The 27,415-nt window shown below is 35.7% G+C and overlaps 1 protein-coding gene across 2 annotated transcripts in view; it reads left to right on the top strand.

Moving 5' to 3' along the window:
• The window catches only part of PIBF1 (progesterone immunomodulatory binding factor 1), a 105,440-nt gene that overhangs the window by 5,277 nt on the left and 72,748 nt on the right, over positions 1-27,415 (top strand). For both annotated transcript variants that reach the window (XM_084201292.1, XM_084201291.1), the window contains exons 5-10: positions 4,601-4,720; positions 12,800-12,933; positions 14,952-15,060; positions 18,280-18,461; positions 20,265-20,390; positions 24,405-24,503. In XM_084201292.1, coding sequence (XP_084057418.1) covers positions 4,601-4,720; positions 12,800-12,933; positions 14,952-15,060; positions 18,280-18,461; positions 20,265-20,390; positions 24,405-24,503 — 770 coding nt within the window. The remainder of the gene's footprint in view (positions 1-4,600; positions 4,721-12,799; positions 12,934-14,951; positions 15,061-18,279; positions 18,462-20,264; positions 20,391-24,404; positions 24,504-27,415) is intronic.

Raw genomic sequence — 27,415 nt, 5'->3', positions numbered from 1 at the left:
TATACTCAGGGACTGGCTGGGTATCAGTTTGGATCAGTTTCCCCAGTTTCTGGGAGGTGATGAGTTCCTTTCTTTTTTCTTTCTTTTATACATTTTAAGCTCATCTCTCTTTCCTTCAGTAATTGTTTAGAAAACTTGACACCTGAGTTTTCTTGCTTTTGTTCTCACTTTCTCCTCTCTCCTTCTCCCAGGGGAGGCAGCAAATGGGTGAGCAGCCATACAGGCTGCTGGGCAGGCTCAACCCATCCCAAGCTTAAATTATGGTGCATTGTGGTTTTTTAAATTTCTGACTAGAAATAAAGGACCTTCAGAAGCAGATGTGTTTCTGGATCAGTCTGTTAGGACTGGGTTCCAGTAAAGAGAGGAACCTTTTAATCCCTGAGTCTGATGTCTTGAATGAAAGTAGAACTGCTGATGTATTTTAAGGAGGTTAAGCAGATGGGATGTTACAGTTAAAATGTGAGCACACATTGATGATATGAAATACAGCAGGCTGAAAAAAGGAATTTGAAACTTGGTTTGCCAGAACCACAAACTGGGGTTGCACTTGCAAATATCCCTTGCTTTTCTCTTATGCTTTCCATATGTCCCTTTTCTATTTGACTAAATGCTAGAGACAAAGTGTACCTTAAAGTATACTTTAAGATTCATTTCCTTGATTTAAGATGTTTGTTAACTATGGCTTGTGGGTATGTGGAGAGGCCACAGTGTACTCTTGTGTGCAATAAAAAGCCTCTGGGACGTGTCCAGAGCATCCCAGCGGACTTATGAGAATGGAGAAGATTTAGACATATAAACCTTAATTCATCAAAATATTAGCATTGTAATTATCTGTAGAGCTTGTTATTAAGGAAGCTGTAAATAATACAATGTTAAAAACCTTAGTACATTTGTTGAGGTATAAATGCTACATGAATGAATTCTCCAGATCAAACTCATGCTTTACTGTGCTCTAGATATGTACAGAGAAGTAAAAATTTTCACCCTTATCTAAAGGATGTTCTTGTGAACATCTTTTAAAAAGCTGGGCTTTTGAAAGTGCTAGGAAGATCATAAGGCTCTGTGAGATAAACAAGAGCATATAGCTTGGATACTGTTAGGTTATCAGCACCAAGCTGATTGCTGTACCCACTGCCCTCTGCAAAAGTATTTGACAGGGTATTGTTGATTCCTGTATCACCATGGTTGAAAAAAACCAGACTTTTATCAGAAACTGAAATCCATGTCAGTGAATCTCTTGAAATTGGTGTGCAGGAAGTTCAGGACTTCGGGAATTGATTGACAGTCAGTACAAAAGACTCTGTAGCCAGGCAGGATAGATACCAGGAGTTAGTAACCTTGTCAGCTGCTTTAAGTGAAGCTGTCACAGCACAATTTAGATTTAATTTGTGAGTAGAAAATGGTTGTCAAAAATATGTGAGGTAGGAGAGATGAATAGCAGCCACCTTCTACCTTTAACCTGTTCTTTAACTCTTGTGTTCAACCAGGTAATGTTATTTTTATCTGTGACAAAAACTCCTTTACTTAAATGTTAGGTGGAGCTCCTTTCTTCTTCACACATTGCTTTTTCTTTTGAAGAAGTCATTTTTAAACGTTTTCTTTTTCTGGATAAGGCATTCAAAAGATGTATTGTAGTAAAGTGCTATTTTCTGCTTTTTTCAACTTCTTTTAGCAGAGGATTATTGTGAATCTAAAAGTATCAGTTAAGCTTGCTGGTTGTTTATCATTACTTCAAGTTATGCAGCTGATACAGATGCTGGGAGGCTACAGAACTGTTTTGCACATCGTGTCTTTGCTCCCAAAGGCTGGGGAAAGGAGTTGGAAGGGAATGCTGCTTCCTGCTTTGCTTTCCTAAGGAGAAGTTGGGCATTTCTAGGCAGGTAAAATTTCTGACTCCAGATCTGTGTGCAGACTAATAATATAGTCCATTGATATTAGGGTAAAATTTTCCTTGTTGAGAAAGGGCCCTGTTTAGACAACTTGAGCAGGAAATTTTTAGAAATTTTTTTCTATTTATCAGTTCTAAAATATTGCCTTGCAATTCTGCAGGATGGAAGTAAACATGTATGTAAACATGTAATGCTTAGGCTTTATTTGACTCCTGGTCTGCTGGACAAACAGCAGGAAGAACTTAAATGCAGGTTTTGTATATAGAGATACTGTAAATTTGAAAGACTGGAATTAAAGCAAATGTGAGATGTTTTTCACTGTTCTTCCACAAAGGGGTGCAATAGTGACATGTTAGAAAAAAAGCCTAGGTAATGTTTAATGCTAATGATGACAATCGAAAAATTGTATTTTGCACATCTTTCTCTTAAAATCATAGGTTTTTGTTTTGAACTTATGTGTAAAAATTCAGATTTTTGTTTTGTCATTCCTGAGATGTTTTTAGAAACAGTATATGTGAAATTTGAAAGTACTGTTAAATAGTTCAGCTGCCAAGCGCCATTTCAGTTTGCTCAGTAAAGTGAACCTCTTGTGTACTCCACTGTAAAAAATTTTCAGCAAATTTTTAGAAAATGGTTTCTGCAAGTTCTGTTTGAACTGATTTTAATTGCCATGTCTTTCAGGTATATCATTTGCTAACTGCAGCTCAGTTGCTGTTTGTTTAAGAAGACAGTTAACTGATGCAACTGCTTTCACAGAACTTCAATTAACAGCAGCCAACTTTTTCAACCTCTGTGCCCACCCATTTTTACTTTATTCTAGTTGTCCATAAAAAGTGGTGGGCACAGGCTAAGAGTTTTTTAAAAATTGCCTAGAAAGTAGTAACTGTTTACAGCACACCACTATAAATTTCTGATTTTGAAGATAGGCAGTTGTTTCTAAAATCCCTTTTAGAGTAAGTTTCGTTTCTGCTGTATTGAATTGTCAAGAGGCAGTGTGTGCTTTGACTGCTGGGTTACATGAATGTTTATTGGCTATCAAACCAGCTGAATAGCAACAGTTGAACTGCTATAACCTCATCCTTATCTGCTGCATTCATTTTAACTTTCTTATTACCATGCAATGATCTTTTCTTGGGAAGGCTCTGTAAATACATTTTTACTTGATACCTGTATCCCATGTAATCTTGGTTTCTACTGGCAATCTGTTTTAAGGTTGTTTTATTTTGGGAAATAGTTGTGGTGTGATAGCACAAGTTTCCTAGGTTTCTAGGGATATTGCAGTAAAAATAAAAGAATTTACTGAAGAAGCAGGTGTGATTTAAAAAAAAACACAATGCTTTAAATGATTTTCAATTAGTGATAATCAAAGTTACTTTTTTTTTTAGAAATGACCAGTTGAGTCATCAGATGTTACAGTTAAAAATACTAATCTTTCAGTCATGTTGCACGCTTGCCTTATTGTATAAAGCATACTGCACCTGTGTTTACATTGCAAATTTCTATGGCTTCTGTGTTTTTAGAATTGTATGCTGTCAATTATACCTGGAACTTTTCTTTGTCTTCTGCTGTTTACAGGTAGCAAAACAGAGATCTGTCTTCCTTCTGCATGGAAGTGCAATACAGCTTGCTCTTGAATGCCTACTTAATCTGTGCTTTCTTGTGTGTATTTCTTCTTTAATCATATATCAAAGAAAGCATTAGGGATGGAGGGCATGCAATAGCTTTTGCATGAAAACAGTGCCTACTTTTTTATTCTTTTCACACACACCCCCAAATGCAACATTTTAAGGTATCAGGTTAATCTGGGAATAATAACCTCTGTGTACGTGTATGTGGGTGTATATCAAAAAAGCTCTTTCTTCTTTGTTTTGTCTCTTTTTGTTTTTTAATACTGGCTTTGTGGTTTTACTACTGTATTTTCTAGTCTTTCTTCTTGATCAGAAGAGAAGTTCTGAAAAAGTTTTATGGATGTGAGACTTACTTGCCTGAGACAGTGCCTATGACTAGCGTGGGGGAAGAGAGAGGACTATGTGTTACAGACTTTAAAATTTTTTAAATCCTGTTAGAAGGTTGGATTTTTTTGCTGTTAATTTAGCAGAGTCAAGTCTTTTAGAGCTTTAGTTTCCTGATGCAGTTGAATCCCTATACCAGCATGTTACTGCTGGAGGTGTGTGTGGAGAGGGTGTCATGGTTCCTCCTGGTTATATAGTGTTCCTGCTTCATGTGCTTGCTCTTGCATTTTTCTTGGTGCAAACTCAGCACACTGAGCTGGCAGAAAACAAAACAAACCAAATCTCTCAATTTCTACACACCCCATAAAAATTTATATTGTCTTGGAAGAAGTTAGCAAGTTAAGTTGGTTATTACTAAATAGGTTTTGGGTTTGTTTGGGGTTTGGGTTGGTTTTGGGGTTTTTTTTTTCTCTTTTTGCACTGTTAATCAAATAGGCTCCAGGTTTGGCACAAGGAAGTGCATGGGGCTATGTGTCCATTAGCAACTCTGTTTTTTTGAGTGATCTGCCTGAGTGTAAGCTGCCTTAGTTGTACAACAATATAATCTTTACCTTTATGGCATACCCTTGAAATATTATTTAGCAATAAAATTTGGTAAATTATTGTCACAAAATGTTGAGCTGATGTGTTTTTAGGTTTATAGTTTTGCAGTTGCAATTTTGCTGGTTTCAACTTTGAATATCTGTCTTGTTCTTCTAGGTCCGGTTCTATGAAGTAGTGCATTCCTTAAGAAGAGAGCTAAGTGATCTACAGATGAAAAAGGAGAGTCTGACAGAAGAACTAAGTGGGTACAGATCCCAACTGAAGTGTCTGACAGAGGTCTGTGCTCCTTAGTTATGTTATCTCAGTTCAGAAACTGTGAATACATATATTGTGAAAATCTCATTCTCCAAATCGTTATTTGTGTATAAGATAGAAAAGCTTTTTTGCTGTATAAAAATTGCTGCAAAGAGAAGAGAGCGGGGAGGGAGGGCGAGAGGAAATAAGCTGTATGCATCCTTGTATAACAGCTAACTTGATGCTATAGCTATCCTGCAAGATTTGCTCATGAGACTGTTCAGGGTAGTCTCTTACCAGCTGTATTGTGCTTTCTGAGGGCAAGATTTCAGGGTGGGGATGCTGGACAGGGGGATTTGCCCAGCAGCAGCTGAAGACACCGTGACGGTTCGCTGTATAGTCTTTGAGATGGGGATGCCTTGGTAGTAGTTTGTATTTTTTAAAGTTCTTTGGAGTTGCATCTTCTCTGTTATGCTTTTCAGTTCTTTGTATTTTAATTTTCGTATTTGTTTCTGTACTAAAGAAAAAGATAATTCACTTTTATGTAAGATATAAACACCAGAAGTAGAGAAACAAATTACATAAATATTTTAAATTTTTCTTTTTAAAGAGCTAAGGAATTGAAACAGTATAAGAAGTGTGGTTTTTCTAATGTATTTATCAATATTTATATTATTCTTGGTATGTATATAGCTAGGGTGATTTGTTTTTTAACTTAGTTCTGCATGAGTCTGGGGTTGGGACAACAGTTTCAGGTACTCAAAGTATATTTATCCAGGTCATGGCTAGTAGAGACTTAAATGACACTGCCATTTTACTACTTCTAAGAATATGTTTCAGTTACTGCCTTTTTTCTCTGTGGAATTTGCTTATGGAATAATCTGGTGTAAGCAGAAGTTCTTCATATAAGTTTATCTTGTGAAATTAATGTACTTTCAGTTCTCATTCTGATTGAATTAGAGAAAGCAGTCAATAAAATTTATGCATTTGTGTGCTTCAGCATTATTCTGTGTCACCATCTCTGGTCATAATTGAGATTAAACTAATCCTGTTAATTTTTGTCTTGCATAAGCATTTTCCTTCACTGTACATTTAATGTGCTTTGATTTAATTAAATTGTACAGGAGGATTGCAGCCTTTGAGATTTGATTGACATCTGTCACTTCTGCTGAAGCAAATTAACAAGATAGTCAATAACAATAATTAAAGTTGTGCTAGAAACAGTTTTCTTGGGACATTGATCTTTCTTTGATATAGACTGGTAATTTTGTTCTTTTGCACCGCATGGTGGCAGTATCCACCTTTCCCACTGATGTATTTCTCAAGGTTCGAAGTGCGCTGTGCTTTTCTTTTATGGAGAGACTTTAGAGTCTCTCTTCTGATTCTGGCAAGTTCAAGTTTTACCTTGTGACTTGCTGAGTGTCACTGCAACAAGGTACCTCAGAAAATAAGGTAAGAGGAGCATCATCAGGATGTAAGGCTACTTTAAAATCTCTAATGTGCTTGCTGCGCAGGAGCTGATATACCTATACATCTCTTGCTGTTTATGAAAAAGTGATTTCAAGGTGTAGCCTTTTTGAGCTCTTCACTAAGGTCAAGCTTTTTTGCAAGGAATTTTATCAGTAGGAAATAAAGTTTTGTTCAGAGCCTTCCCTAAGCTCTTACACCCTTTTACTGGATTTTTTTTTTCATATTCCAGTAGTTCTTGTTTTCCCAGGTACATAAAATATACTTGCTGAAGTTTCTTGCCTGTTATTAAATAATTTATAGTATGCAAATCCTTCTTCTGGGTTTCCATAGAGTACTCTGTAAATTTTAAGTTTTCTCTAATAATTGGAATATTTCTATTTTTTCTGAGTTTCTACTCAGAACAAAGTCTGTTCTGAGTTTAAACTTCTTTAGGAAACTAGTAGTATGGAAGTTTGAAATACAGTCATCACTGAAGATAACACAGTTGTATTTTGGGTTTTTTGTTTTGTGAGAATAACCTACTTCCTACATTAAGAATTCCTTCTTTTTTCTACTCTTTCAAGATAATTAAGGCTCTTCTTAATGAGTTTCAACACAGGTTTCTTCCTTCCTTTTGGGACACAGAAAGGAACAAAAAAAATATGCTTAGGCCAAATCTTGGGGGAGGAGGATTATGTTGGCTTTTCTGGTTGTTTGTGGCTGACAGTCTAGGTTTGAGCAGGTTTTATACATTCACCCTGAAATAAAGTAATAAGAAATATGAGATGGTTTGTTCTAGACTCATAGGAAAGATTATCTAGCCAACCAAGAATTGAAAAAGTTTGAAGAAAAATTTGAATTTAATAGGTTAAGTCAACTTTAGGAAAATTTAAGTGTGAAATGAATTCATCATCTAAGACAACCATGTTGAATGTATAACTTTGTAAACTTTGCTTGGTGTGCTGCTGCTCTTAGCCCTTAAAGGCTGCTGAATCTGTAACACAGACCCAGTAGGATAGGGAGCTGTTTCTGACAACTGGTAGCAAAAAATGGTCTGTGAAGATTGATCCCTAGCACTGGAACGTGGTGTGATAAAGGATATTTGTTATTCTGCTTTCTGTTTATAAAGTGATCAGTGTAAGTGGTTGTGATGTGCAGCTAAATTAGTGGCTCTCTGCAGACAATTGGGGCACCTGTGATTTAGATCAGTGCAGTTCCTCTGGTTCCAGGTGCAGCAGCCACAGCCCGGGGGGAGGCGGTGGAGCTGGTGAAAGCCATGTTCTTGTACTGCTGACTGACTTGTTACTAAATGTAGGGTACAGGCTTGTTTTAGTCCTCCTTTCACAGTCCAGCTCAGTACTTCAAGTATAAATAATGTTGGCACCACCAGCTTTGGAGGTAAAGATAGAGGAGGAAGTCCAACTATAGTGGTGTATTAGCAGGAGCTTCCCAGAAATAAAACCAGCTTCTGATGGGTGCATTCCCATGCTGAACATCAGTTTACTATTTTCAGAGTTGTTTGTTTCCAAAGTGGTTAGAACCTTCCCTCAAACAGATGTAATTTACTACTAGTGGGTTTCTCTCAAGGCTCGAGAGTGTCTGGGAAGGAAATCTTGCTTTCCTTTGTACCTCCAGAAGATTAAGTATTGCTTTCTTCTTCTGGCTGGGAGTTTCTTGGCAATGTTTTCCTGGAATTTGGTATTGATACAGTTTTATCAGGGCTCCCTTTTCTTCAGTTATTTTGTATATAAAGTTGCCTTTGGGATTTGCAATAAAATTTATAGCATGAGAGTATCTGAAAGCTGTGGTTATCCTAAAGACAAAGCTGGTTAATGTGTAGGACAAAGATCTTTTTTAATGCTTCATCTCTGAATCAGGATTAGTAGCTGTCAGGTTTTGCTAGACATTACTAACAGTTTTCTCTGTGATAATGTTTTCCAGCTGGAGGGAAAACATATCTATAGTCTTCAAAGAATAAACTAAGCTTTTGTACTCAAAGGATCACTTGGCACTAGATGTATCTAAATATTAGAAAACTGAGGCTGTTGTTGCTACTCCAAAAGGACCCTAAGGTTAGGGATCCCTAAGATTTCTCCTAAAGTTTGCATATCTGTTAAAACTGCACTCTAGAACTCTTCCCCAGCCCCCTGACACCACTTCTTTCAAGCAGTGCCTTGATCATTTGGTCTGCACAACTCTTGAGACAAATGAGGTCTTGGTCATAGGTGAAATACATGCTTTTTTTTTTTTTTTTTTTTGCTATTTTTAATATTGTGAATATTGTTCAGGACAACAGCTGCAAGGACAATACTCTACCAGTAACTGTGAGCTTGAGGCAGCAGTTTAATATTTCCAAGACTTAAGGAAATTTCATATCTGTAAAAGTTCCCTTTTCTACCCAATACCTTTCTACTCTTTCAATACATAGCTGTGTAAATACAGCTCGCATTGACTGCTAGCTGTGGCTCAGAAGTACGAGATGGTTTAATTATACTGCTCTGTAATGATCTCAAGGATCCTTTTCACCTGTGAATATTTCACTGAAAATTCTAGTAAGCTCAGATCCAGAGAAATAAACTTTTTATTCCTCCACTTTCTTTTGCTATAAAAGAACTTATTTTCTTTTCATATGCTCCTTGCAGAGTATCTCTGCTTTGGAATAGCTCAACATCTTTGTTTATAATTTTTAGTGGTATATAGTGACCTGTCTCCAATCAGATTACCAATTTCCCATCTACAAGCAGAGTACCAATTTCATAGCAAGTTACTAAAGAGATGTCTTATTTAATTATGTATAGCTTCTTCATGACATTTGGGCAGTTGCATTCCAATAAATTATGTATTGACCAGTAATTTTTGAATGCAGAGTATGTAAACAATTCAAGCAAAATGTCATCTTTACAAAGAAGCAGCACCTCATCTAAATAACTGGAGGCAATTGTTTTCACATCACAATAGTACAGTAGCTTTACATTTGTCTAGGGCCTTTAGGACATGAACAAAGTGCTGGCTTTTGTAAGTGATTCTTCAAAGATGCAGATCTTTGGGAAAAAAAAGCTTTTTAAAAGCAGGATCACTTTCTTTTACAGGCTTATCTGTAGATGGTGTAAGGAAGTCTGTGCTGCTTCTGCTTGATTGACTGATTAATCTATTCCCTGCATTTCTATTTATCTTCTTATCTCCAAAGGCTTTTTGAAACATCAGTTAATTCCTATCACGTATGATGTGTCACTAACTTAGTTCAAAAAGTATGTCACCTGGATTTTACACTTGAAATTCAGATAGGTGTTTATTTCAGTGACTGCTGTAAACTGCTGCTCATTGCAAACTGAATATAGCAGTGAAGATTAATATCATTAAACTGAGGTTTGCCATTAGATCTTTAGTTTCTCTATCAGTTTGGGGTTTTAAGTGGTGGAGATCAGGCAAGCTGAGAATCTTCTTGCTTGAAACATCATCTGTGGACTGTGTTTGTAAGCCAAACGAAAGCACTTCTTAGCTGACTTATGCCCTGTAGAAACCACCACCACTGGGTTTCTTAGGCAGCTCTGTTAAGAATTTCTTTAGGCAGTAGTTGCCTATCTGTCTCACACAGGACGAGTCTGGTTTTCATTTGTTTTAACCATCTCATCAGTCTGAGTTTCTACTCTGCAAAAGCAAAATTATTAAGAGGCTGAAGAAAAGCTGAGGTGTTTGGAGTATTATGGCCATCACCTTCAGTGTAAGGAAGTTCTGTTTGTCCTTTAATTATTTTAAGGTTTGTGGGCTTACTTAAATAAATATTATTTATTGGTATTATTTTCCGTACCTCCTTTCTGTCCTTGAAAGAGCTCTGTATCTTGATTCTTCTAAAAGCCCCTTTTTTGCTGCAGCAGGACAAAGCTGTCCATCAAGATGTTCAAGCACTCTTGAAGATAAATGGAAAGATAAACCTGTTCCATTGCAGAGATCTTAAAATCAGTTCAGTGTATATGGACACAGTTAGAAACTAAATTAATTTCATCACATGCAATGCAAGGCTTCTTCTGCCTAAGCACAGGCAGCTTGGTTGTATGTCTTTAAGATGTATTGCTATGGAAGTGCGGAAGCTTGGGTATGTGCTACCTGGAGAGGTGCATACCACATAGGGGGGTTTGTGTGTTAGCTTATTTACAGCCTAGACTGGGTATCAGCTTGCTTTGTCGTGTTTCTTCATGTGTTTGAAATATTACTTTGACACCTTAAGATTAGGTAGATGAAAATTAGTGTCCTGTGCAGTATAATTAGTTTTTCTTCAGGAATTATATTAAATCTCAAAAAACCAAACATGACGAACCCCTCTAATTAAGGTAGGTCTTAGGATCACTTTTCCAAAGCAGAATTTAACTCTCCTTCCCAGGAATTATGCTGTTACATGGCATTAGCATGATAACTATTGCATGACATTAATAACTGATTTATTATATACAATTCAAAAGTAAGTTTAGGTCTCAAGTATTAGAAGGAGTTGTTTTTGCAGATATTTAGATATTCTCTTAATTGTTGCTTTAAAGCTCTCTATGACAACTTTTTCCAGAGGTTGACTAATTTAATTTTATACTTTTGGTAGTTGTCTTCTAGCTCTCAGCTAGATAATACTGTAGGAGCTTCAGTAGCTCATTCAGTGAAGGCTGTGTGAATTGCAGCATGGCAGAATGGCATGGAATATGCACAGAAGAATTGTATTCTAAACTTAATCTTTCAATTTGCACTTAAAAGTTAAGTGCCCTTACGAACATTTCCTATTGCAAGATGAGTCATGTTTGCACTGGGTAACAGGGTACTTGCACCATTATGGTACATATTTGAAACTTTAGCTAGCTTGTGCACACCTTTTGAAAATATCTGACAGAGACTGCCATTATAGTAATGTCATCTTTATAAATAATGACATGTAAACTGATTAAAGAAAAGAGTGTTTCGTAGTGTTAGTTTGCTTAATGTATGTTCATTAATTAGGGTAAACATAAACCATATATACCAGTGTGTGTTAGGATGAATAACAATCATGTCTTTACATGATGTATTTTTATTGGTAGACCATGCAGAATCCTCATAAAAACTTTCTGGATGTTGTGATTTTTGTGATTTTTGACCTGAAGTGATTTTAGTAATAGTGAAGATAAGTAGGTATGTGAAATATAAAACAAAATATTCTTTTTTATCAACAGAATAGGTAAAATATGGCTAGTAGATTAGGGAGCTTTTCTGTAGTGTCTTACAAATATTTAGGTGTGTTTTTTCAAGAAGGCATTCTGTCAGTGTTTCGGCTGATGATGTCTGTGAAGTTTATCAGTGTCCTTCTGTCATATACTCCTTATATGCTGTTGCCCTAAACTTCCCTTGTCTATTGAAAACTAGCTATACAGTTATCTTCCTATAACTGTAAAAAGCATAGCTTTCAGCAATCTTGAAAAATCTTTATGCACTCATACATTGTCTTTTACTGCAAAATAAATGGCAGTTGCAGTTGCTAAATGCTTGGTTTAGTAATGATATCTTAAGGGTGTGCACCCCTTCAGTTAATAATATTGTGATATCCATTCATAATAACCAGATAGCACGATTGTTAATCAAGCATCCATTATTGACCTTGCTATCAATCACAGTTGTAAAAAACTGAACTCAGCAGTATTCTGGAAAGTAGGACATGGAAAAAAATCTAAATGCCCAGGAGTATTCTCAAATTTTTAACAAGCAACTATTTTTGTAGTTCATCAGCTTTACCTTGTATAAGTGAATGAACATTATTATTTTGGTTGTTCTTGTGAAGAAATTGCTAAGTAGTGCAGTATTTAGGAAGAGTAAGTAAGACAAGTTTGTGAAAAAATACCTATGCAGTAGAAAACTGAAAAATGGAATCTAGATTGGGGATTAAGGTATAAAATTCCAGTGGAGAGTTGAAGGGAATGAGTATGATTAGGATATCTGTTGATCTTCAAAAGGAATACCTAGTATTTGAAAAGATGAGTACTCTCAGTGTGTTCTCTTGCTTTGCTTTTGTTGTTTTGGTTTCCCGAATAATCCATAAAAGTATGTGAGGACAAAAAAGAAGGGAAAATGGAAATTAATGCTTATGGACCATTAAGTAAACTATTTTATTTTATTTTTTCTTCCACCAAAGCTTTCCATTATATTCTTCAGCAAACATTAGTTACCAGATACAATAGCTACAATTTGGGAGTAACTGGCTGAAATCTTTCAGATAATGACAGATGTTGCTAAGCTTGCTGAACAAACCATCCTCTTTCTTTTTTTTTTTCAAATTAGCTAGCAAGTATCTTCACAAGTCTCTTGACTTGTTTGAAACTGTTGTAAAGGTGATGTGACTTTCGTGCTCCTAGTATAGGTTTGCAGACCACCAGCTGTTTATATGATGGTTACTGGTCTTGGAAGTCGTGCTAAGGGACAAATGCATTGGAAAAATAGGTGCATTTAATCAAGTATTTGTTATAAGATGAAAATAAGCTGAGTATTGATATAGCTGGTTACTTTGTGATGTGCTAAATTTCCAAATACTGAGACAAATGAAAGCAATACCACCTGAATATTCATAAGAGGTTTTAATGAAATTTAGTTGGTGATTACTTGAAGTAAAATAAATAAATAAATGACAGTGCAGCTGTGATCATGTCAAAATGTCTCACTTCCTAGAGCTATGAAGACGAGAGGAGGAGTCGGTCAGAGCTTGAGGTCAGATGCCAGCGTTTAACACTGGAACTGGCTGATACCAAGCAGTTGATTCAGCAAGGTGATTACAGACAACAGAACTATGATAAAGTAAAATGGTAAGTATCTCTATAATTCAAGTGTTTAACTAACATACAAATGTTAATAAAGATCAGCCTTGATTGACCAGACTTTTTAGTTTTGTTTTTGACTTACACACACATATTTTTTCTTACCTCATACACTAATGGCTCAATTGCCTCTTTTAGTATATTGCAGCCTTAAAATGAGCAACATTCTGAAAACCAATGCATCAAATTATCTTCCTAAAAGTTTATATTTTCAGATTTACTGTGTTTTCAAGAGAGCTGAGCAGTCTCATTGCAGCTAAGGAAGTGGGAGCTGTTGATGGCAAGCATCTTGGAACAAGTACTCTTTATTTATTCGTAGTTTAAAAGCAATGATCTAACAAAAGGCCCTATGCTCTACTCTGTGCTGCTTACTGAGTGAGTTAGGAGGGCAGGACCTTCGGAATTAATATTTACAACTTAAGATATCTTTGAAACCATAAATTTGAAAGGGTTGTTTTGAGAACTCTGGCAGATAATCTTAGGATTACCTTAGTGAATTTGTTTAACTGCAGGAAGTTCCAGTGTCTAGCTTTTTTAAAATACAGATTGTACTGTTATAGCCAATGTTTTGAATATCCATCTTGCAAAAAGCAATTGCAAAATAGTGGAAATAGACTTGCTGTAAATATACTCATAGATGTATACCTCACAGTCTCCAGCTTCAAATAGCTTTTTCAGCGTGCTTGCAAGTATGAGAAATCTGGTCTTTGGCAGATTTGTGGAGAAATGTATTCAAAAATTTGGATTATGAATAGAAAAGACCCTGTCAGCTCCTTAGTTGTTCATATGGAATGAACTCAGGCGTAGTTACTGACACAAATGGCTTTGCCCACTAAGTCATTTGAAGGGGACTCTGTCTTCTGGATTCACAGCATTTTTGGTTCACAGCAATATGTACAAAACCAACCCTGGAATCTTTCTGGCATCTTGTTGCAAATAGGATGGATTGGTGCTATGATTTGCTTCCTATATGCAACTGCATCTTAATAAGTGGATTGTAATAACTTTCATGTGAATGGCCCCAGTGTTTAACAGTGTGCATTTAAAATAGTCTTGAGTTGAGAAAAGCATGAATGAACGTGCCAAAACTGTATTCGAGAGAGTAGGTTTTATTCAGCTGGGTAGGCACACATGAAGAGGAGGAGAGAGCTCTGTTGGTATAACTGCATGAGGATATTTGGGAGCACTGCAGGAGTAAATCACTTCCAGACTTGTTTCTGCCTTTAAAAAACACTATGTCAAATCTAGCTCTGCTGTACTACAAGTTATCTCAGTTTTAAAGCACTGCTATGCTTAATATAATATTGGTTAGCTTTTTTCTAAACTGCAAGCTCATGCTGGCTCCTTCATTTCACTGTTCTGACAGGGTGAGAGTGGAGACATAGTGATGCTTCTTTTAGTGATGCACGGGGAAAGCATTTTTGCTCAGGACACCAGCACAATTTTTGCAGCTGTGTCATGTATAGTTTAAACATGACAACCCACTCTGGTATTAAGGCTGTATGCAGGGGAGAGTACCTATTGAGAACAAGTATACATTGCTTTCTGCTCTGTTAAGAAGATGGTAATTAAGTTGCTTTACTTTTTCATTGGACTTCCGTGTCTGCAAAAGATTGAAGAGAATGTCATGGGAAATAGCATCAGAACCTTGATAAAACTAAAACAATGGATGGGGTACTTTCAGATCATTGCTAAGAGAAGAAATGTATAGCCCAAAGTTACACTACAGAAGAATAATCAGAGGAGAATGAGATAATTCAGAATGGGAGTTTGAGTACTGTAGAATTTTCTTTGTTTCTTAGTATTTAAATAATCCTCAATTGTTTCATGTAAAATGATACTGTTGCAGGTGTTAATAACTATAAAAGGTTAAGATTATCACCAGTTGTTCTGTCAGTGACTGATTGGAAGAAGTCAGTGTTGTGAACTGGCTGAGAAATTAAAAGGACACAGAAATTTTGTTCATTACACCTTATGCATCTAATAGTTTAACTTTGCTTTCACAGTGAGCGTGATGTATTTGAGCATGAATTGTCAGAACTCAGAAGAAACTATGAAATACTGGAGGCGTCATACAAAACACAAACTAAAGAAAGAAATGACTTAGCAAAAGAGGTAAACATAAATTTCTTACCTTAGTAATTGCGTATTTCGTCATCTCAGGAATTTGATTCTTTGTCTAATCAAGTTTGTCAGGGTCATGGAATAATTTAATTCTAATGGTCTCAAAAGACTAACTGCTCCAACCCACCCATGCAGTACAGAGCAAGATTAGGTCAAGTTCCTTAGGGCTTTTTCAAGTTTTTAATGTCTCCAACGATAGAGATCCCACAGCCCTTTGGATAATCTGTTCCAGTGTTTGTCTGCTCTCTTGTGAAAATGCATTTGTAAAAACTAATCAGTTGGTACAGTTTTTTCTGTTACATCTTGTTCTGGCCCTATGTATGGCCAAGACTCTATTTTTATGTGTTCCACTTGGATAGCTGAAATTAACAATAATATTTTCCCCAACCAGATTTCTCTCCTGAAGGCTGAAAAAAGTTCCAAGTATTTCTCTTAACCCCTTGTACATCATGTGCTGTAGTTCATGATCGTTTTGGTAGAGCTCTTCTGGTCCTTTTCAGTATGTTAATGTATGTCTTTAGGACATGCATGTCATGGGATATAGCACTCCAAATATAGTCTCACAAAAGTGGAACACAGGGTAATAATTTTCTTTACCCCACTGTCTGGATTGTTGCTAATATAGCCACTTGGCCTTCTTTACTGTCAGGGTACATTTCTGTCCCATGTTCCTTTACTTCAACAGATGTTTGCCTATCTGATCTGTATTTTGCCAGCTTTTCCATAGAGCTGTTACAGGAGGTGGCTGAAAGCCATGCAAAAGTAAAGGACATGGACAGTGGGCCCCCCATTCACACAGCTAACATTTTTCTCAGGTTTGATAGGTTTGCCTAGGTTAATTCCTGCTAGTTTTTCTGTCACCTCCTCATTCATATTCATGGATATAGCTTCCAGGGGAATTTGCTTCATAATCCTTGCAGGGACTGTGATTACATTTACCAGCCCAACATTTACCAGCTCCTCCTTGAAGGAGGATTCTGGTGATCAGAAGCCTTGATCACTTGCTATGATCCTTCAAATGGCTGGTCAGCCTCACAGCAACATAGGCTATCTCCCTCAACACTGGTCAAGTGCTTCCCATTTTTTCTAGGCGTTATATGCATGCCATTTTCCTAGGTATGTGACTTAGAAGGCTGAAGCAAAGACAGACTGAACTCTGCCAATAAGCTCAGGAACCTGGGAGGCCCCAGGGGAAAATTTACCATTGGAAGATGAGTGCTGTGAGTATGCTTGATACGGTTTAACTCCAGCTGGCAACTAAGCCCCACACAGCTGTTTGCCCATGCCAGTGGGATGGGGGAGAGAATAAGAAGAGTAAAAGTCAATAAAGCTCATGGGTTGAGATAAAGACCATTTAATAGGCAAAGCAAGAGCTACGCATACAAGCAAAGCAAGTCGAGGAATTTATTCCCCACTTCCAATGGGCAGGCAAGGGTTCAGCCAGGGAAGCAGAGCCCTGCAAGAATAGTGTGGAAGATCTTAGTGTGTTAGCACTTTAGGAGCTGAATAAATGAGACAGACTACTCCTGAGAGTATTCAGGGGAGATGTGTTCCTTAGTGTCTCTGTGTAAATAAGTGTTGCAGATAAAATAGTGGCTAAAACTGCCACTTTAAAGATAGCATTGCTCTGCCTAATTTTACAGGTAGCTGTAGAGATTGTCAGAAACATTAGGGAAAAAACTGAGTTTCTATTAGAAAGTACCCCTTTGGTGTCAGTCTGAAGGCTTTGTTAATCTATTTATTCCTCAGTCTAGCATTGTAAGAGGACACCAAAAGTCAGGTTTGTTCTCAGCATACAACAATGGCCAAAAAGGTACTGTCCTGTACATCAAGTTTGTACATACATATGGAGTACTGCAGAATAGCAGCAGCCATGGCTTTTTTAATTTACTTTATACTAAATCAATCAGAGTGAATACAAGTAGCACTACTTTAAACTAAAATACCACTTCAAACTGTGTATTACTTAAATCTCCTGGAAGGCTGATTTTTGTGTCTACTGATACAGTATCAAGTCCTGGATTGGAAGAACATCCAATTGGAAGTTTTTACACAGTACTTGTTCCAGAGGAAGAGTAACTGCTTACTTTTCTTTGTGTAGTAGTCAATGATGTCTGTTCAGTATGGATATATAACATATTACTTGGAGAGAGACCATGTTTACCTTTTTTTCTTCAAATCAGATATAGAACAGGCACTTATACCTCACCCTGAGTGTGGTGCTCAGGAAGTGGGCAGATGGAGAGGAGCACGCATCTAAGAGCGCTGTTTGTATATAAATTGTCATCTGTTTTACTTTTTGCTCTGTCTTTGACTCCAGTATCTTCCCAAGTAACCTTTAGTCCTTCTATGACTTAGAAAAGGTGAATTCTGTCTAAACCATGTACATGATGTCTTTATAGCTGTGGGAGACATGTTTCTGATAAGTTATTAATTTATCATTCTTTGAACTTGGTAAGTGAAATCCTCAGGAGCTTAAATGGCAAAGTTCTTTAAGGGGACAAAACTGTTTTGTTATCATGATTATTGGGCCACCTTGCAACAGTGCCCTTTATGCTCTTTGCCTGTTCTCTAACTGTGTTCACCTTGAATGGATGGAGACTATTCTCCCTCACACTACTTCTTGGTGTAGGAAACATGGTTGATCTGATGACAAAGGTGGCTGTTCTCAACATATTCTTGTTCCTACTTTGGCATCAGTTCAGCCTTCTGTAGCAACACCAGCTCTTTTCCCTTGTCCACAACAATTGTGCCTTACATCAGCCCCAGAACTATCAGTTTTACCATTTCTTTATGGAGCAGTAATCGCCCTGGTGCCCTTAAACATTTCCCTGCTGTTCCTGAGAATGTCATAGTCAGTATGACAGGTTGGCACCAAGATTCTTCATCAGTGTTTCTGACACAATACTGTGCAGTACTGCTGCTATTCAGTACTTCAGCATTGTTTAGATGCTGATGTAGATGAAAGGACCTCTTTTTTCAGGTGCTAACTACTGGAAGTAAATAATGAAAGCTCATAAAACTGTGTTATTATTAAAGTTTTTTTTCAGCCTAAAGCTTCATCAACTTACTTAAACTAAAGTGTAGATAGTCTTTTGGTTCAGATGATTTCACAGAAGAGAGTTAAAATTAAATTGCAAATAGGTCTACAAAGGTTAAATACTTATCTTGAAATTCGTGTTAAAGTGTTCTTTTTAATACCTCTTATAGCTGGCAACCATACAACAATCCCTCAACTTGTTGCAAAAAGATAAAGATTATCTGAATCGCCAGAACATGGAGCTTAGTGTTCGCTGTGCGCACGAAGAGGATCGTCTTGAAAGACTACAGATTCAGCTAGAGGATGCCAAAAAAGCTAGGGAAGAAATGTATGAAAAATATGTTGCATCCAGGCAAGTTATTGTCTGTTCACTTCTATCAGTAGACAGGTTCTTTAACTGTTTTCCCTTGTTTCTTGCATGAATCCCATTTAATTAATTTTATTTTTCAGAAAGCTAACCCATATTTTTTTAACTAGAAGCAGAACACTTTTCTTGGTCAAAGTATGTATCACAAACATTTTTTTAAACCTTATAAGACCACAACAGTATAAGTAAACTTTCAGCATAAATTTGGGCATTTATGGCAATTATTCTTGTAGGTTTGCTCAGTTACAAACTTCTTGTTTTCAACGTATATCCATAAATCTTGTGTCCTGTATTACCAAGAGGAAGTGTGCTAATATGATTCTCCGGATAGACAACTAAAACAAAAATTGTTACCTAAATGAAAATAGAAGGGCATTCTTGAAACGATTAGTTATGGAGCTCCAGCCCATATCAGAAGAGTTTTAAATATTATTTTTCCTTGCAATGCAGTCACTCAAAGTTTTTAAAATTTGTTTTGCATGTTTATATCTCAGAACTATTTCATTTATATTCATCCAGAACTTCTGTATTTTAAATAAAAAAATAAGTCTTACTTTTGAAAATTTAAGAAATCATTCTGTTTAGGTTTTTTTTATGATAAACCTTTTTATTGTGTAAAAGGTCTTCATAGAGTATTTGCTATAGTGTGGCACAGTTGAATAAGGAGAAGAAATAAGTTTACTTTTATCTTGAAGGGTCAACTTCATAATACAATGTCTCAATAAAAAGAAAACCTAGAAAGTTTCTTTTGCAAAAGAAAAAGGAAATAAAATAAAAGGAAAACCTGACAGCAAGCATTCTCCATTTTAATATTTTGGGGCTTCTAGTTAATGTGAGGGAGTCTTTGACCAGCTCAGGTACTCATTTCTAGGAATTATGGGTTATCACATGATTTGAAATCAAATCTAAAACCTTTTACAGTTGCAAATGCACTTATCTTCATAATATGTTTTTGTTTTTAAACCTGTGATTTTTGCCAGTTGCTTAATTGTTGATTAATTATTCTTTAATTGTTGATTAATTATTCTTGAACATTAACTAAATGCTATAAAATTCTGACATTCCTTAACTGTTAAGCACTTACAATATAACCTTGTTTTTGTCAGAGAGATTCTTTATGGGATTCCTTACAATCTGTCATGAGCTTCCAAAGTTACCAAAAAAGTCAATGTTTCTCTGAAATGAAATTCTTTTATCCTGATATCTTCTGATACCTGTTGCTTAAAAACTTTGTGTTTTAAATAATTCCTATGTTACATTGACAGGATAAATTCCCAGATCTTGGTGGTTTTTGACTCCACAAATCTCCGCTCCATTTAATTTTCAGTGTTTCCTATAATGTTTTTTTCCCCTCATATGAGGTGCAGATAGTACACAAAGAAGTCTTTTAGTAGCATGGCAGCATTGCAAGTCAATAAGTTAATCAATCCTTACCCAGTAATGAAGAAGAAAGTGAGGAGTTAAATGGTTACTTAATATAAGCACTTGTGTAGAGGCTGACAAAGAAGTTCTGGAAGAATGTTAATGTTATGTAATTAATCATTATTAAATAACTTTAAAAATTTAAATCTGTGTATAAAAGACTTCTGTTTATTCACAGTTAAATATTATTTATTCCTGGTTGATTTTCATTTCATTTATATAGCAACATAGGCTGATAAGTATTTTAAGTCTTTGAGAGGTCAACGAGTAAAGATTGAAATAAAATGTAAAATCAAGAAGATCTCTGCTCTTGTAAACCTGAAGTTTTGATATTTTGACTAGTGCAATATGTTTGTTTATTTACAGAGACCACTATAAAGCAGAATATGAAAAGAGATTGCATGAAGAGTTGGAACAAATAAGGTTGAAAACAAATCAAGAAATTGAGCAACTAAGAAGCACCTCAAAAGAGATGTATGAACGTGAAAACAGGTAGGTGAGGTGTAGGCAATAACCTAATAGAGGAAGAAATGACCAAGCTCTGTTTTCTCCTTAGGTGTAGTCCTAGCTGACTAACTTTTTGAGAGGTATTCAAAGTGTAACAGTTTAAGCTCAGTTGTAAAACTGATGGGAGTCTTGTAAAAACTAAAATGAAATTATACTTGTATGATAAGTTTGTTATATTTATTATTAAAAGATTGATAGCCAACATTATCACTTGAAAAGGAATATTAAAATTCATGTTCTACATAAATCTGGTGGTTTGAAGTTTGTTCAGAGGTATAGTATTAGTTAATTAACATGGGATTACAGTTTACAAGTCGTGCTCTAGGGGCAATCTTGAAACTGCTGGGAATCCAGAAGAGAAAGTGTTGATGCAGAAAATAAGGCAGGAAAAACCCAAAAGAGATAAGACTTAGGCCTATATGAAGTAAATCTAATTGAGTTTTTTTAGAGCATCATGATTCAAAAAAACCATTGATTTCCTGTAAATTATTGTAAAATTCTCTTTTGAAGAAAATTCTTCCTGCAAAGACTTGCATGATGAGTTGGTATGTGTGCCATCTAGTTGAATACCGTGGAATTACATGCACATGCATAAGCCTTTTAGGGACTTAGGGATTTGGACCTTTGCTCTGAGTTTCTTTTTAGCTTGTTTTTTGCCCATTTTATTGCTTTAAAATGGGAGGAGGGCTTAATAATTTCACTGTAGATGTCCTGAAAGTATCATGTGGTGAAGGAAATGACAGTAGTAAAAAGATATTTGTGGCATCAGCATGCATTCCTCTAATAGGTAGCTTTGTTACTTCTGGGAAGAGTGGAAAAAGAACATGGTTTCTGCTGTATTTCAGTCAACAGAAAAGTTCTAATTAAAAAACAATTACATCATTGTGTAGTTTTGCAAGTGTGAGTAAAATACACATATGCATCCACACTACTTCCTCTATGCAAGTCTATTTTGAATTACAAAGTATGAATTTAAACATGCACTCCTTTGGAGATTTGACAAGCGTCTGTATATCATTGAGAAAGCTACTGAGAGATATTTCATTTGGAACTGCTTTACAGAAGTTTTTTTCCTCATTTTGAAATAATTACTTCTGAAATGCAAATCCCTTAGATTTGCGTACATGTTTAGCAAAAAAAAAAAAAATTAAAAGAAAGCTTTCTAGCATATGTTCTTTCTAGAAAATACTAAAAAATCCACCGTAAGGCAGTCTGCCTCAATTGTAAGACAAATGGAACCTCAAATTGTGAGCAAAACAATTTGCAGTGAATTTGTGTAATGTGATGAGATGTTGTTTGTGGATGAAAATGAAGTTAAAATGCTGGTTTCATCCTCCTGCTCAAAGCATGGAATGGTATTACAGCTAAGCTAATCCAATATTCAGTTGCTCATATTCTTTGCCAAGCCTAATGTGCCTGATAGCTCCTTTGAATTTATTGGTGGGTATTTTACACTTGGATGAATCAGTTCAAGAAAGTAAAATGGGAGGGGGCCACTAATAAAAAGGTGATGCTTTCATGCCTAATTTTTTTGGCATCAGTTTCACTTGTATGGTTGTTGTAAGCATGGGCTATGTTTGCTTTAGCAAACATGAGTGAATTCACAGGCCATGTGTATGTCTGCAAGAGGTTTGACACTGGATTACATGTAGTCTGTTCCCATAGATCAAACACAATTTAGTAGTTGAGATGCTTTCCCTGAGCACCTTTTCTGATGTGGTTGAATCTGTCTGAAATCCAGTTTGTGCATTCTAGACCAGCATAGTGATGTGACATTTATTGCATTTATAAATGCAATAAATGACAGTTGTGAAGAGGTTTGTTTGAAAACCTAATAAAGATGCCCATGAGCTGCTGCCTCCTGTGTCTTCATCTCACCTTTTTTTTCCCCCATGCCCATTCTTGATCCTCTAGATAGCATTTATGTCCCATTTCAGAAGGTTACTTTCACTTGTGTGATAGGCTGGCTAGATGCCTCATAAGGCCCCAGTGCAGCCATTTGGGTAGGTGCTTCACCTCCTGTGAGATGGCAGTCACACAACTGATAACTGTCAGCATCACTGGTGTGTCTCCTGGCTCTCTAGAAAGAGACTATTTCAACAGAAGTTACATCACATCTTCTATGATTGTTAGTTGAATAGTCCCTCACTTGTGTCCTTTTTCTTCCTACTGCATTTTCAATTGATTAGTTGTTCAGCTAAGCAAAAGAGTTTATTCTTTAAATGAGTCTCTGTATCTCTCCTACTGTTTCATTTTTATCCCACCTCCACTACTCTGATCTTAAGGATACAGCTCTGGACTCCTGCTCTAAGACATATGCTTGATCTTAATGCTGTTAACAAAATGTATTACCATGTTCCCATATTTTGGTATGAGTCACTTTTAAAGAATCTAATCTTATGGTCAGTCCCTGATGTTTTTTTTTTTTTTTAATTCTATAACCTAGTAACTCAATTTTTAAAGAAAATTATGTTATCTTTCTCTAATAGCCAGTTAACTGCTATATAAATCTGATGTTAATTTTTTCTAAGTAACTGTTTGCTGTTCATACTAATTACTTTGAATTCAGAAAAGCGCCACTGATAACATTTATTCTAGAAAATAGTCTTTAAACCAGAAATTATATACCTTTAGTGTGATACAATGACCTAATCATGTAATACAATGGTTAACATTTACATGAGCATAATAATTTTCTATTTTCCTTTGTTATCTGACTTTTCACTTTTCTCCAAAACTTTCCTGAGCCTTTAATTTCACTTTGCCCTATGTCAGAAAGTTGTTGTTGGTAGAGGAAAAAAAAGCTTCAGTAGGAAGATCTTGGTTGCATCCACATTAGCAGTTCAGTTCAGATGAAGAATGTGGTGTTGAAGTGAAATCCCCTATTCATAGCTGCTTGCCATGGTTTTAGCTTGCCTTGCAGCTGTGCTTGGATTTGCTCATATTTGTAGCATATGAATAGGATTCCTTTTAGATAAAACAAAATCGAAAGGAATCTTTAAGATCATATAATATGTTTCAAATGCTGCTGAATGTTCATCATAGAAGCAAACAAGCAGTAGAGTAAAATCCTTAAAAACAGTCCTAACACAGATGTCTGATCCTCAACAACCACTGTTAGCTCTGGCAAATTGGCTGGTGCTCTGTTGCACTTAATATTGGACGTGGAGTTTATATACCGTATCTAAGCAGTGCTTCCCTTCCTTACAGTCCACTGCAGTGTTAATTTATAGCCTGCTTGCAGCAAAACAGACTATTAATAACTAATTCCAATTTTTAAACACAAATACTATATGTTTTAGTCTTAGTATCATGCTCTTCTCATTTGTGTTGGTCAAATAATAATTGAGGTAGTTTGAACATCTTGACTGATTCCTGGTTATAAAAAAGGGAGTATCAATTGATTGTAATTAAATGCTGTTTTATGGTTCTTTGCAGATCAAAAACGTTGCCAGCAATAAAACCTAGAAGAAGACTCCAATGATATGCAATAACATATACATCACAGTACCTACACAACTAGTTGCATGTGAAGTAGGATTTCTGTGGTTACCTAAACTTTTCTTGCTCTATCAAAAGTTGTGAATCATCTCAGCTAGGCAGACAGCATTCCTGCAGTTATTCCCAAAGCACCAATGAAAATCATTGGAATTTATTTAAGTCCTGCAAAAAATAAATAATTTTCAGTTCTAGTGTTATAAAATAATTAGAGTTTTATAGAATAATTTGAGTATTATAGAATAATATATGTTTCCACATGTAAATAGGTGATTTGATAATTGTTTTTTACAATTTCCGAACCGGATGTTTTGCTGGTATATATGAAAATAACCTGAAGTAAAGCCTCTGTAATAAATAGATGAATAGATAGACCCTTCTTTCATTCTGTGAGAGTAGAAGCAGGTAGCATTGAAATTCGGATCAGAGAGCAGTAATTAATGAAACAAAGCAGTCATGTTTCTAACAGATTCTTAACAGAATAATTTTTGTTTCCTTCAGAAATCTGAGAGAAGCACGAGATAATGCTGTTGCAGAAAAAGAGAGAGCAGTTACTGCTGAAAAGGAATCTTTAAGAAAATACGATCAACTCTTAGAACAGTAAGTGTTTTTAAAATACATATAAAATCTAAAAGTATAACAGTGTTTATATCTAGGAGGTCTGGATAGGAGGAATTACTAATTTTCTGCTTACAAAGGACAAACTGAATTACAAACTCCTTGTTTAAATGAAATGTGGACTTATTTCTTGTAGTAATTCCCTCTGTTATCACTGCAGTAATAAGATAAAACTTTGATATTTCTCCTACCATACTATAGAGACAAGCAAACATAATTACTCATTTCATAGCAAGAATGTCAATTTTATACTGTACAGTAGCAGTGGTCAAACTCTGAACCTGTTTGTGATTTTTTTTCTTTACTTGAAAGTAGAAAATCATCTTGTAAGATGATTTCAATTAATAGTTTTTCTGAAGCTTGGATAGAGGGCAGTAGTCATGAACAATTATGTTTCCTACGGCTATGTGTTTCTCTTCTTACTACTGTATCTTCTCAGTCTTTCATAATCCATGTGTAGAATATATTGTCTATACCAATGTACAGTTCCATTCAATGGAGAAAGAAACTTTAGTTTGATTTGCCTGTTTACAAGCATTCTAACTTTATGTTCTGTAACACCTTTTCCTTTTTGTAAATTTAGAAAGTATGCTGTGGTTAAACTATGAGGTAATGTAAAACTATGGACAGTAATCATAGTTGTTCAGGTGAAGTTTGTCATGTGTTTTTAGTTTGGGATTTAATTCATTGTTTAATGCAAATTTCTTTTTCTATAATGAAGAGATCAGTTAAATAAGTGACTGTGCTACCTAGTCATCTACTCAAAGGAAGTACTAGATAAGACTTTTTTGCTCTGAATAATTTTAATTACAGTTGAAATGTTTTTAACTTAAGCATAGTACATATTTATTAAAGCTTTTAATTTTTATGTATAACTCCTGAATTGCAGTGGTGATACTACTGAAGAAATAGCGTTGCCTAGGGATTGAAAAAATGTGATTTCTAACTGATGATGTCAAACAATAAGGGTAGGTCTAGAGCAAATGAGATGGGTCAGAGGATTTGATATCCACGCTGAGTTTAAGGGGCTTGACGTCAGATTAATTCTAGTTCAGTTGAATGGGCCAAGGGTTCCGAATGCCTTTTAGTAGTTAGAGCACATTGGAGGGGTTGTTGGGTTCTCAAAAGGAATTCAGTTTGCAAACTCTGAGGTGATGGCTCCACAATGCCGAAATCAAAGCCGTTTGAATAGGGAGGGCCAGGAAACTTGGTTTGAAACTGATCTCCTGGGTTAAAATAAAATGCTAATGTGAGTCAACACAGGTTTCTTTCTAATGAGACTCCTACCTTCCACTGTGGTAAGATTTACTAAGACATGGGGATTTCATATATAAATGGAAACTCCTCTTGAAAATCAGTCTGGCATATCATAATTTGAGTTTGCACTTTTACTTAATAAAAATCCTAACATTACAATTCTTCTATATTTATTTTTAAACTTAAGAACTGTGGAGAAAATACTTTTCTGTCTAGCTGTATTCCCACTCATATAATGTGTCCTTTTTTCATACTATACTTTATTTTTGTTGCTTTTTTAGTTTTATGTTGCTTCATTTTGAGGAGGGATGTCCCACTGCAATTAGAAACAGGAATCTTACTTGATACGCTTCTATGGTCTTGTAGCTTTTTCTAATGATAAGCCCTCCAGTTAAGTAAAACTCTCATTTCCTCCTGTTAAATAAATTAATAAGTTGATTAATGCTGGGTTTTGGAGTTCTAAGAAGTAGATTGTTCCTCAGAAGATTATTTTCTGCTTGGGAACACGGAAAACCCATACTAGCCTTTTTTGAAATGTTGGTGTCTCTCTTCAAAAGTACCTCACTTCTAACCACATAACAGGTGTCAAGACCATGTCTTTCTCCACATTCCAAATCATCTACCTAAGTGAACTGCAAAGTAACTAACTGGCATATTGAGATGGTAGAAATACCTTAACTTGAAAGACCCTCAAATTCTGAATTTACTGTGGACTCACATGTGGCAGTCCTGTGGAAGAAAGAAATTTTCTAATATCACCAGAAACCCCTAAGATGAAAAAAGAATATCTGTGTTGTCCAGTTCTGTATTTAAGTGATCATAACAGTTTGTTCTACTTTAGTAAAGACAAGGTGACTCATCGTAGTTACCACTGGTATCATAATCTGTATAAACAAACATGTTTGAGAGCTTCAGAAGTATGTGGAATGTTGACTGGCCTGAATGGTGGTTAAATAAAGCCCCTGGCAAATCTTGTGATCAGAAGTGTAACTAATACCCAATTTTCTAGTCAAGTGTAGTTATTTTCATTTTTTTTTACTCATGTTTGTGATAGTTTTCTGTGAACAGCTATTTACAAATGCCAAGAAAATACCAAAGCGATAATATTAATGAAAGAGTTATATTGAGAAAATATCTGCTGTTTCAACCTTGAAGTTGACCACTGTGATGTCAGGATGTAAGTTTTGTTGCTCTCTTTGCCATTATACCTCTGTAATTTCTGTCTGAGAAGCCATGTTTCATTTACCTATGACAATGAAAACAGCCATAAATTATTTGATACTTTTGGATTAAAGTCTTGTCAATGTCACACATGTTCTAAAAAAATATGACCAAAGGGGGAAGCATTTTCACTTGTTGTTGGTAATGTGACTTTAGACTTTTTTTTTCATTTCAAAGCTGTATTACATCAGTTGAAATTGTCTAGGGGTAGAATAAGCAGAGCAATTCTGTAACAGCTCCATCATCTACACGGTTAAGTGCAGGTGCTAAATATGTTCCAGCTTTTCCTTCTTTTGAACACTCCTGGAGTGTTATTTTCAAACTATGGACGGTTAATCTGTTACTTCTCCTTGCCAAAAGAAAAAACATCCAACCCACCAAAACACCACCAACAAAAATACCCAACACCAAAAAAG

The sequence above is a fragment of the Fringilla coelebs genome (assembly GCF_963513975.1).
Source record: "Fringilla coelebs genome assembly, chromosome: 2".
Lineage (NCBI taxonomy): Eukaryota > Metazoa > Chordata > Aves > Passeriformes > Fringillidae > Fringilla > Fringilla coelebs.
The sequence above is the reverse complement of the archived record's forward strand: the minus strand, read 5'-3'. Positions and strand labels throughout refer to the sequence as shown.